Source organism: Macrobrachium nipponense, chromosome 20 (assembly GCF_015104395.2).
Source record: "Macrobrachium nipponense isolate FS-2020 chromosome 20, ASM1510439v2, whole genome shotgun sequence".
Classification (NCBI taxonomy): Eukaryota; Metazoa; Arthropoda; class Malacostraca; order Decapoda; family Palaemonidae; genus Macrobrachium; species Macrobrachium nipponense.
In genome coordinates, this window is record NC_061089.1 from 12,500,042 (window position 1) to 12,513,697 (window position 13,656).

General features: G+C 33.7%; 1 protein-coding gene across 1 annotated transcript in view; it reads left to right on the forward strand.

The window, feature by feature from the left end:
• The window catches only part of LOC135219716 (protein O-mannosyl-transferase Tmtc3-like), a 533,724-nt gene that overhangs the window by 458,690 nt on the left and 61,378 nt on the right, over positions 1 to 13,656 (forward strand). Inside the window, exons 6-8 of the mRNA XM_064256711.1 lie at positions 2,850 to 3,022; positions 5,630 to 5,788; positions 9,279 to 9,375. Of these exons, the coding sequence (XP_064112781.1) occupies positions 2,850 to 3,022; positions 5,630 to 5,788; positions 9,279 to 9,375 (429 nt within the window). The remainder of the gene's footprint in view (positions 1 to 2,849; positions 3,023 to 5,629; positions 5,789 to 9,278; positions 9,376 to 13,656) is intronic.

The following is a 13,656-nucleotide window of genomic DNA, read 5'->3' on the forward strand; positions in this document are numbered from 1 at the left end:
TCGCCTAAGGTGACTGGTAAACCATCACTTATGCGAATTTTATTTTTAAAGGTGAAACTCACCAAAGATTGCTTACGCGCAGAAAGCAGAGCAGTATTCCAGAATAGCAGAACAAAATATTATAGCATATAACATTCAGACCATCATCTCCGTAAATGGAGATATTCTATGGTTTAAAGTATTACCCTAACTTTCCAGTTATTCAAATTCATCAGTTACAATATTATTCACACCTTATTGGCAGCAGAGGTCGGGGTCAACCAATTAAACTTTAGACTACAAAGATGTACTGTAGGAAAAGTAATGAGCTTTTCATTCTCCTCTGGTTATCCTTGGGTTGAACTAAAAAATTGAATAAAAGCAGTTTTGAAAGCATTGCTTTGTCATCGCAAAATTTCTTCTAGAAAGCATGAAATGTTTTCTTTGACTTGTCGATGTTAACAGTGAAAACATTCCTGACACAGCAACGCATTTTTTGGTCGATTTCTATTGGGAAATAGCTATACATACCTTTCCAAAGTATCTTCAGATGATCTCTGAAATTATATTAAAGTAAACATGGAATATTTGTGAAGAGTTCTCCAGGACAGACTCTCTAAAAACCAAATATATTGTTGCAGAAAATTTGTTACCTTGGTCTCATTCAGGCTATGTATGGCAAGCTTTTCCAGTCAAGATTAATGTCCTTGAAGCAGTCTGTTTGTTCATATCTCTCACTTAGAACATTTGCAGCTTTCTTTTTGGCATAGATATATGTAGTGCTTTCATCATCATACTAATTACACTTTTCATTCTGAAATCTATATATATATATATATATATATATATATATATATATATATATATATATATATATATATATATATATATATACTAGCTGGCAACAGTAGGCCGTCATTGTTTGAACCGTATTATTATCGTTAATTTTCATCGCGGAAGAAAAGTAAGAGCATATTTGGGATCCTCGTAAAAAGTTCTGTCTGACTAATGCTTTCTTCTTCTTTTTTTCTCTACAAATAATGATAAAGAAGTTAGCATGGCTGGATATCCGGATCAAAACGGAGCCCAGTTAAAAACCATCCCTTATAAAATCTACATATGTGGTCCGACTTTGGTTCGTTTCGGTTCCGTAGTTACACTGTCTATAGCGAACATACACATATACATACATAGTCCGACAGTCAACTTTATATTATATATATATATATATGTGTGTGTGTGTGTATATATATATATATATATATATATATATATATATATATATATATATATATATATATATATATAAAAAAAGCAATATCACATTCGTGTGGATGAAGGGCAGGTTCATAGAAGCAGATGACATAGTAAACCATTCATTCCAAAGTTTTGTGATTCTCAGTCAGATCGTCAGGGATATATCTACAATAATAAATTTAAAAAAATAAATAAATGATTAAGATAAGGCAGATGTGATTGAGATTCACGAAACGTAACGTAGCAATAACTGGTTTACTATTTTATCTTCTTTCATGTTCCTGCCCTTGTCACGGATGTAGCGTTATGTGGCTTATTGATCTAACACCCTCTTCAGAAAGAGAAAGAGCAATTAGTGCTAAAATCAATGATAAACCTGATATTTTCATTTATTTATCTACTTAAAGATCTCAAGTCACCAAAGAATACCAAGCACTGGAGGTTCTGGCTTTTCATTTCTTTTTTATTTATCTTTTAAATTTGGTTTTTGTCGCACCATATTTGAGAAACTTCAAACGCAGGTATCTAAAATGGTCTGCTCTTGACGTGTTGAGGGAATTTTTTTTTTCCAGGTGTTTTTAATTTAGTTCAATTAACTACCGAAAACAGGAATTTTGGATCTTTCCTAGAAAGTGACCCCAAAGATTTTTCGGGGGTCCTTATCTAGAACTAATATTTCTTGGGGTCATTATCTTTGTGATATTTACAATCATTTCTGAGTGACTTATTTACATTAATTTTTTATGCTGAAAAATTATTGTTTCTTGGATGCTTTTCTGGATTATGTATCAATATTCCAAGAAGCCGAACACACTAATATATGAGGGAAAAAGAGAAGATACCTTGCTTTTTAACCAACTTTTTGTTTAGCCCATTTTTAAGTATCCAAAAAAGGACCTTCAATTCAGTAAAAGTTGCTTATTTTATACGATAAAATGTTTTTTTTAAATCATTCCAAATTACGTTATTGGTTTTTTAAAGGTTTTGTTCGTGTTCTTTACTACTGCTGTTCAATTCTAGTGTGATATTTTATCTTAAGTAGAAAATATTGCAGTTTTACAAACTGGAAGCTTTTATTGTTTCATGTTTTTGCTATTTACAAGGAATTCATTCCAATGTTTTCTATGAAGGTTACATTAGAAGATTCAGAATTCTTCAGTATTTTCCTTATACACATTTCTTCCCTTTGAGGAAGGTTTTTGAGTCTCATTTATCTCTACTGAATGTCATATAAATAAACCTAAACAAAGAATTTGTAAAAGCATATATTTTGAAAACCTCTTTGTGCTCTTTTGAGAAAAAAAATGCTGTTATTTAAATCACTATCAACATAAAAAAAAAAAATCTTCAGTATTTTCCATATTCACATTTCTTCCCTTTTCAAAAACTTTATTGAGCTCTTCTGAATGTCATATAAATAAACCTAAGCAATGATTTTGCAAAACCATATACTTTGTAAATCTCTTTGTGCCCTTTTAAAAAAAATGTCTTCATTGTAATCAATACCAACATAAATAAACATGAAAGGATGAACGGGTGAAATTATTGGTTGATTGACGGTGAAATAGGCAGTGTAGCCATGTTTACTTATTCAAGTCTCTTTGTCTGCACAGGTGCGCGGTTGGGAGCTTGTTCAGTTCGGTGAAGGTGTAGTCTCTGGCAAAGGCTGTGTCCCTCCTTGGCTAGCGGACATGGCGCCCAGAATATTTGTGCTTGTAGCAACTACCTTAGGCCTTATGCTGGCACGGGTGCATGTCATGGGTGCCCAGCTCCCTGTCTTTACAAGGTAGGTTATATCTCTGTCGTAACTTCCTCAATACCCAACATAGCTGTAAGTTTTATAGGGATTGCCAATCTTTTATATGCTTTATTTTTTTGGTTATGAAGCTACTTAGTTTAATAAATGTTAATGAACAGCTGAAAATGAAACATTTGCCGCCATTATTACTTATAAAAAATGATTTGTATACTTGTTTTCTAATGACCATATTTGCTACATGCAAAAGTATATGAAGTAAGCAGAGAAGCTTACCTTGGTATAATTATTTTACAAGAGTAAAGTTATAATAATAAGTGTTCGCAGTCCGTTAAAACCCTTATATAAACCATGCCTCAAAAGGTCTTAGATGATCAAGAAGTATGTGGTATTAATTAGAAACTTGCTGAAACAGTAGAACGAGAACATGAAGGTTACAGATTTATGTAAAACTTACAGATAGAATTCAAGATAAAGTCCTGCGTATTTTCTTAGATAATGACGGTAGAATAATTAACAAATCTTGAGAACAAAGCAAAGTTGCTTTAGTGCCCTTGAGTTTAATCGTTCTGTGTTTCCCCGTAATTCTAAGTCGTGTCTCACGGCGATGAAAAAGGAAGGTACTCCAGCTCTTGCATTCTCTCCCCTCCCATCGTGTGAGGTGAAGTGACTATTATCCTGAAAATCAGAAAAGATCATTATGTGGGTTAGCCACTGCATTTCACGCGGATCAGCTGTGAGATTCAAGATGAATTTGAAATTTGGAAGAAGCAAGAGGACACAAGGAAGAAAAATTAGTTCATGGAAAGAGATTCTGTGATAGTCCACCGTTCAACTTTTATAATTAACTTGAACGCACATTTTGAATATATATATATATATATATATATATATATATATATATATATATATATATATATATATATAATATATATATAAGACAATGCTTTAACAAGAGGAAAGTGCATTTTATAACTGAACCCTCAGGCAGAGGCACTCTTTACCCAGTGCTGTAGAAGGCCAGTGTACAGACGCTCTGGCACCTCCTGAGATTTGAGAACGTAGGTATTTTGATCTCAATGAGTGGACAGGAATAGGATGTGGTATCTTGGATGTCTCACCGACCACTTAAAAAGCAACAGAGGTGATTCAATCTGCATGAAGATTAAATTATTGGCATTACTCAAGGTTCTATGCAGCGTGCCTTCCGCCCATAGCTGCAACCCTTTTCGTTCATTATATTGTACCTTTTTTCATTTTCCTCTTCCTTCCATCTTACTTTCCACCCTCTCCTAACAATTGATTCATAGTGCAACTGCGAGGTTTTCCTCCTGTTAAACCTTTCAAGCCTTTTACTGTCAATTTCCGTTTCAGCGCTGAGTGACCTCACAGGTCCGAGTGCTTGGCCTTTGGCCTAAATTCTTTATATAATTCAGTTCAAAATTATTAGCTGTCAGGAATCAAAGTTCTGTAGTCTCTGTATTCACGTTGTTCATAAGGAGCATCACTCCAACAGCTTTAGAACAAAAAAATAAGAATTGTGGAGCATGTCGATTGTTTTTTCTAGATAAAAAGGTGAGCCGGATGAATAATCCGCAACATTCAAGCAGCTTTGACGTTCATTCCTTCATTTACTACCTGACCTTTTTCTCTGCGGTGCTGAAAGTATTGGAATAGATAATTTCGTTGTTTGTGACATTTTTCAATCAAAAGTAGAGTATAACGTAAAATGCGGTCTTCCCAGAATTCGTTGATATATTATTTTGCTTCGCCGAAATTCTGTTTCTGTAAGTTATGTAATTGTCTTTCAATTAGTTGAACGCCTTTGTGTCCACTATTGATCGCTTTTAGTTTTTGGTGTTAACTCAAGGTCTTTTGAGTAACAAACAAAAGCTTTACTTTGCATAAATAGTTAGGTTATCCTTCCCTATAACTCATTCTTCATCGTCAAATTCAGTAAAATGGAATTACTGGGGACATTTTGTTCATTTATTCTAAATGCATTTACAATTACATGGAGGGTTTTATATTTCTTTTAATGTTTTTTGAAGTACTTTTCATGCATCAAAGAATTCAAGATGTAGACGTATGAGAGAACTCTACAGAACACTGGAGTTAATATACCGGGCTGTGAAATGCAGTTAAATAAACGTATGAATTTCGAGTAATGAAAATGATCAGCAGTGAATTGTAGCAGTAAATTTGCAAAGCCACGTGCCAAAGGTTCCTGTATTTGAGGTTTCTTTGCAAGGCTTAATTGTTGTGTAAATATATGTCTTTCTTCAGTTATTCGTACGACTGTGTCAGGAGATGAGGTTTAAAAGCAATCAGCATCAGCTGTATAAATTGTTAAAAATGTCTGGTAGGCGACTGTAAGATAATAGTTTTGAAAAATACTAAAATGTCTTTTCATTTCTGTGACATTAATTTCGCACTTGTTAACAGTGCAGACAGAACACCATTAATCACAGGACAATTCAACAGAATCCTGTGACAGCAATGTGGTTCCTTTTTACAATAAATACCCCAATCAAGAATAGAAATTTCTTTTAATATGATGACTGAAATTTTTGTGCTCTGCTATAGAATTTTCGTGTGATGTGATGACTTGAATATTTGTTCTCTTTTTCTTACCAGATTTGACAATCCAGCCAGCGTGGCCACCTCTCCAACGCGACAGCTGACTTACAATTACCTGTTGAGCGTCAATGCGGGACTCCTCCTCATGCCATCTGCTCTCTGCTGTGATTGGACGATGGGCACCATCCCGCTGGTAGAAAGCTTCACTGATCTCAGGTAAATGATGGATCTTCGCACTGTATCAGGTTTGACGTTATTGGTAGTTCCTTGTTGGACGAGTGGTTTTCGCGTTCGGCTACCAATCCGGTGGTCCGAAGTTCGATTCTCGGCTCGGCCAACGCGGAATCAGAGGAATATATTTCTGGTGATGGAAATTCATTTCTCGATATAATGTGGTTCGGATCCCACAATAAGCTGTAGGTCCAATTGCTATGCGGCCAATTGGTTCCTAGCCACGTAAATAAAAATCTAATCCTTCGGACCAGCCCTACGAGAGCTGTTAATCAGCTCAGTATTCTGGTTAAACTAAGATATACTTTTTTTTTTGACGTTATTGGTGACTTTTAACTGTATCAAACTTTCAAGAGAGTAAGTAATTTCTAGTGTTAATCCAAATCGTACTTAATCTAGAACCAGCCAATATCCAGATCAGTATTGCAAATGAAAACCGTTGCTTCTGCAGTTTTCAGTTTGAATATTAAAAATTAGTACATGTTTTTGCAATGTTAGTAAAGTGCAATAAATTGTATTCTGTACTCCAATATTCATTGTTATATTATAGGACAATTTATTGTTCCCAAACAAATTTAGGTTATGTTTTGTGATTGAGTCTGCTTGTTATTTAAATTCTGTTGATATTTCACATAAGATTTATGATAATTCTGTTACAGCTGTATATATATATATATATATATATATATATATATATATATATATATATATATATATATATTATATATATATATATACACACACATATATATATATATATATATATATATATATATATATATACATACATACACAGTGGTACCTTGAGCTGCAAGTTTAATTCGTTCCTTGACCGAGCTTGTAGCTCAGTTTTCTCACACATCAAATCAATTTTTCCCATTGAAAATACCTAAAATGCCATAATCCGTTCCTACTTAAAATGCCTTATTCCTTTCGAACCCTTAAAATGCCACCCCATATTTTTAAGTTTCATATTCTTCAATAAGGAAAATGCCTTACTGAATAACAAATACTTTATAAAGCATAATAGAAAGAATATATGAAGATATAATAAGGTTTTATACAGTGTACAGGTATTGTTCAAGTTACAATAATTCGTCTTACGATAATCAGATTTTATGAGAGAGACATACTACAATAGCCTAGTTCTATCCCATCTACTAATTAAATAAGTTCAAACCCAGCAGAAGAGAATGTTGAAAGGAATTTTTTAACGTTATGCTCGTGATGTAAATGGGTACAGCATGAACAACCGGACAAGAAACAACTGAATTGGATAACAACAACGTCTGTTTTGTGTGTGTTTCAACTGTCATACGAAAGTAAACTATTGCTGTAGTTATGTTATGTAGAATAGGACTGAGATATTTTTATGTAATAACTTTATTCGCTATTAATCAAAGATCAACAAAGAAATATGCTGTTAAATTTAACCAAGTTGTAGCTGAAGCAACGAAAACTGTTCAAGCTCCTAACGACTGTTATCGTGCATCGGCAACAAGGATAAAACTCCCATAAACTTCTGGCATCAAACACAACCGTAGATAAAATTGAGAGAAAATAATTTTAATCAGAACTACTGGGCTTGAAAGAACACATTTTACCGTTGTTTTCACTCCGATAAAAGGTAAAATAAAGTAAAGCTTGGATTACAATGAAATAAAGTGAAAATAGCAAACAGAATTACATATTTTTTTTACTCAATAAACATGCCGCCAACGTAATCTGTTTACGAAAAAAAAAATGACCTTGTCTCATATAAGTCAAGTATCTAGACATTCGTTTATGCTAACTAGGAGCAAGAAAATTCGCTCAGAATTTAGTTAAATAAGTTTAAATAAACTCGTATTCGCCATCGGCTGATTTCCAAACCAAAACCTTGACTGCTATGTTAGTAGTATCTTATAATGCAATAATAGGATACGCACAATATTCAATATAGTGAAGTAATGTATAACTTTTTAAAAGATTAATGGAAAAGGTGCATATTTACTTTTTCTTCTTAATTTTCGTCACTATGCCATCTACGAAGCAGCGGCATCTCGAGCTATTACCACAATTTTTTGCTTCTCATGTAACAAAGCAAAAAATCGACCAAGTGATGACTCGTACCTCGGAAAACTTGTACATTAATTCACTCGTAGGTCAAGGTACCACTGTGTGTGTGTGTTTATAATATATATATATATATATATATATATATATATATATATATGTATATGTATATGTATATATATATATATATACACACATATATATATATATATATATAATATATGTATGTATGTGTGTGTGTATGTATGTATGTATGTGTATATATATATGTGTGTGTAATATATATATACACATACATACACGTATACATATATATATATATATATATATATATATACATATATATATATATATATGTGTGTGTGTGTGTGTGTGTGTGTGTGTGTAAGTGTTTTATGCCTCAAAGGTTAAATAATTTTTGTCACCAAGTCAGCTGTTAGTGAAAATATTTAAGTAAATGCGTTTAATTCACTCGGTCCAGCAGCTTATAAGTAACTCAGTTTAACATAATGAAGTTTAGGATGCTGAAAAATCATGATGTAGAATTCTTTAGTGAAGTCTAGAGAACTGAAGAAAAGGTACTGATTTGACTTATGAATTGATGAAATGAGCGAGTGACGGAAGGAAATCGTGCTTTTTACACAAGTATATGTTATTAAATTATATATATGTAAATATAGATATATATTATGTATATATATATATATATATATATATATATATATATATATATAATCTATATATATATAGCTATATCTATAGATATAATAGATTAAAGATTATATATATATATAGATTATATATATAATATAAAAATAATACATATAAATTTTTAATACTATAATAATATATATATAGTATAAATTATATTATATCTATATAGATATATATATATATACATATATATAATATATATATATATATATATATATATATATATATATATATATCTATATATAGATATAGATATATATATATATATATATATATATATATATATATACTATATATATGATATATAGAGATAGATATAATAAAAAGTGCGCATAAAAACTCCAAAATGTCTCCATATTCAGGCAGATGATCACCTGCCTGAGAGAGAGAGAGAGAGAGAGAGAGAAGAGAGAGAGAGAGAGAGAGACTTTGGTCTCTGAAATATAGTATTTACTTTCTACATTTTTGGCATTTTAAACGGGCCCCTTTTATTGGATGGAATTCTGTTTAACTGAATATTTCGCAGTCATATATTTATATATAATATATATATATATATATTATATATTATATATATATATATATATGTATGATATATATATATAGGTCTTATGAGTTTAAAAATCGTATTCTTTTATTTTTTTGTCATGCCTATCCAGTCTCTGTGAAAATGATCCCATATCGTGCATTTTTCATTTTTTTTCAGAAACCTTGGCACTTTGGCCTTGTTTGCTGCATTAGGCAAACTAAGCTACCATGGTCTCTTCGTAGCTCCTAGGCCCCACGCTCAAGTCATTATAATGGTGAGTATGATGAGGCTAACATTGCAAAACCTCTTTGAGATAGGCACAGGTATTTAGTATTGTTAGTGTTTTTAGGCTAAAATTGAAAGCAGATATTCGAAGCGAGTGCAGCAATGAAACTTTGCCTCCTGATGCAGACCATTTATATATGTATATGTATAGAAAACATCTTTTCTGGGTGACTGTATGTTAATCATATGGTGTTTATATTGTCAGGAAGTTGTTGACAGACCAACGATGCAGTAAACCAATAATTGTTAACGAAGTTTGCACAGGACCTCCAAGTGTTCCATTGGTGTTAGAAGTCTTATGCTCGATTTCCTCTTATGTAGAACATACCATCTTAACTGAAATTAGGTAACCTGTAGATAGGTACAGAAATGTTACAGGTAACACTCCATTTCAGTTGGATGTAACATCTTAAATGAAGATGATGTAGATTGGAATGGGTTCATGTGCCCTGAAACGGCTCCAGTCAGGTTAGAACGGTCCTTTGATGAAGTAGAGAGGTTATAGTAGGTTCTTGGTGAAGAAAGAACTCCCAGTCAGGTAGGACTGAGGCAGCCTGACAGCCTCTTGTGTGATTTCAGATAGGATGAGTTGGACACAGCATAAGGAAGTTAAATAGGTTGGGGTGGGTCCATGGTGGAAGCGTAACGGGACTCGTAGGATGCAGCCTCCTTTCATATTCTCTTTCTTCATCTTACTTTCCACCCTCTCCTAATACTTGATTCATAGTGCAGCTACGAGGTTTTCCTCCTGTTACACCTTTCAAACCTTTTACTGTCAATTTCCATTTCAGCACTGAATGACCTCATAGATCCCAGTGGTAGGCCTTTGGCCTAAATTCTATATTTAGTTCAACTCGACTCGTAGGATGCAGCATCTTGAGAAAAGTTAGGTAGGCCGGGGTAGGTAGGTGGAGGTGTAGGCGCTCCCACTCAGGTAAGATGTGGCATCTTAAGTCAAGTAGCACTCTCAGGTAGGACACAATGTCTTAGATGAGGTTATACATTTTGGCTGTGGGTCCATAAAGTTAGGTAAGTTAAGGTGGGTCTACGCAAAATGAAGAACTCTTGGTCTGGTAGAACATGAGAATGGGGCTATGTTGGTTGAAACACTCCCACCTAGTAGTACAGTGACGTACAAAATTCTCGATATATACTCTCAATCTAGATTTTAGGACTAATTGTCAGCCCAGAGAGCAACATCTGGCAACTGCAGTAGAGAGGGTGCCGCAGGCAGCAGTTGTTGTGTGAGGTGACTGAATTAAAGGGGCACGTTATCTTTCTAATTATCATAGTGGCTTACATGTAATTTCAGGCTCTAAAAAATCAAAATGTCAAAAAGCAATGCCTGTGCTTTATGAATTATTCATGGTTTCAATTTTCAAGAACTCATTAAGAATTAAATCTCATTACTGGGTCTGTTGGTCGGCAACATATGTTTGTATTAAGTTGTTCATTGTTAGGCATAATGCCGCCTTGCCTTGCATGTAATAAGTATTGTATCTGAATCACAAAGCATCGAAAACACAATAATTCAATTAAAAATTTTGTTGAAATATGAAACTTGAAATGTCCCAAGAAACGAAATATAAATTTTGATAACCAATTCTATCATGTTAGAACATAATGAAAAAATAGCATAAAAAATACACACAGTTAATAACAGTTCATCAAATAATTTAATTTTCTCTCGTGTCTTTCACATTATGATAGTGAATAAAAATAATAAATATATTTTTATAATGTTAAATATGTATTCATTAGGTATAATATCAATTAATATTCCGTTGAATATACATTATCTGAATGAAAATATACATTATCTGAATAATGAGTTAATTGTAGCCTGTATTATTAATAGGTGTTAGTTTTTCCAGACCTCTGAGTCTCAAGTAGACTCTTCTCGGGCTGGTTAATTGTAGCCTGTAACATAAATATGAATAAGAAAAAGTAATTTTAAATGGTTAGGATAACCATCATTGTCAGTCACAGCTTATTTGGCATTGAATCTACTATAAGTGTCTGACAATAATTATTCATTCCTCTTCTCGAATTTAATGACTCCCACAGTGATAGGTAGCGTTTGATCAGGACAGGTTTGATTTTTATTGTCTCGGTATCACCCCCCCCCCCCTCAATTCCCTTACTATTCGTCATAAAATGAGACAGTTCTTTTACATTTCCATTAAAAGAAAAGTGTTAATTTCTTTATCATTGATTTGACTGTAGATTTATTGTGAGTTAGTAGTTAATAATGAGTAATTTTTTAATTGTGAATAATATTTTTTCGGCCGTATTTGGTAAAGGGGCCGAGATTTTCCCGCTTCTTGATTCCCGCCTAAATTAACGTCTGGGTTATGTCTCTGTTTCTTAGCGCACATGGCGAGCAGTGCCATTCCTTATCCGTTTATATATTTGTTATCACTTCTTGCGCCTAACTTCATGAAGACATCGAACGATCTAGGTATCGTATATAAGTAAATTTGCATCTTTGACCAAATGTGTATTGGGGAGTTATATAAGAACGCAAGTTCTTGTCTTTTTGCGTCAAGCGAATACCAGCGGGATTCAAGATAAACACAAATTGATCTCTTATTTTGCGATTTAATTCCTGTGGACCATTTTGAGCTCTCGCAGATTATAATTTCACCACACCATTTGTCCCCCAAAGATTTCCAATCGGATTGAGGTCAGGAGATTTCGGAGGCCAGTCTAGACGTATATCATGATTCTGTTCAGCAAACCATTCACTGACCTCTTTTATGTTGTCCCCGTAGGGGGTTAGTGCTGTCAGTGCACCTCATGCGGTGCACTGTAGGCATTACTTAAGGGTCTTTGCAGTGTGCCTTCGGCCCTTTGTTGCAACCCCTTTTCTTCCTTTTTACGGTACCTCCTTTCATATTTTCTTTCTTCCATCTTACTCTCTCCACTCTCTTTTAACAGGTGATTGATAGTGCTGCTGCGAGGTTTTCCTCCTGTTACACCTTTCAAATCGTTAACTGTCAATTTCCGTTTCAGCGCTGAATGACCACATAGGTCCCAGTGCTTGGCCTATGACCTAAATTCTATATTCAATTCAATTCAGTTCAGTTGTGAACAGAAGAGTTTTTCCATGACAAGGTAAACTGGCAAATGAGAAACGACCCGATAGCAGAAGTTTCTTCGCAGAAGCGATGAGGACTTCATCAAGAAGTTTGACTTCCTGCTGCTCTCCGGTCAAGCGGTCGTTAATCGGAATCAACTCTCCTGGGCCACAAGGCAGCCATCCATCCCCTTATAATAATCCTGCTGAAATCCTTCCACATCGCCGCGACGGCTGAGTATATTCTTTATTGAACCTCGAAATTGAGATACAAAAAATGTTATCATCAATAAAGGAAACTATCAACGCTGAATATCGCCATTTTTCATAAAATTCGGCATCAAAGATTTTACAATGCTTTAAAGGATGTTTTCTCTCGATTGTTCATTCATTGGAATTCTAATAGGCCTAAATTGTTATCCTTGAAAGAAAAAGTAGTTATATTTTGACGAACGTGTAGGTATTTAATCAGTTTAGTAAGGGAAGTTCATGTTACACATAGGTCTAAGCCTACATGAAAACTAGCATTAATAATTACATAATTATTTACCCTGTGTTATTAGGTAGCCAGCAGTGGAATATACGATCATGGTATATTCCACTGCTGGCTACCTAACAACACAGGGTAAATAATTATGTAATTATTAATGCTAGTTTTCATGTAGGCTTAGACCTAAGTGTAACATGAACTTCCTCAACTACACTGATAAAATACCTACACGTCCGTTAAAATATAACTTTGCTTTTTCTTTCAAGGATAACAATTTAGGCCTATTAGAATTCCAGTGAAAGAACTATCGAGAGAAAACATTCTTTATAGCATTCAAAAATCTTTGATGGCGAATTTTTATGAAAAATGGTGGTATTCAGCGTTGATATTCTGTGGCCGATAAACGCTGAAGACTGAACTGAATGTAATTCCTTCAAAATATTAAAAATAATTTTAAATTGCTGTTCATAATCCCTAAGAAAAAAAAACCCACTAAAATCATCGCCATTCTTGAACTCATCACAGTAGCACCCAAAGCTTTTGAGAGAGTAGCCAACAAATACACCTTCGTCTTTAATCTTGTATTGGGTGGAAATGAGTTCTCGAAACCAACCGTCGATAGTTCTCTTTATATTGCTTCAACGGAAAGTTTTTAAGGCAGCTCCCAAGAGTACATTCTCTGCGGCATTGGGATCACAAAG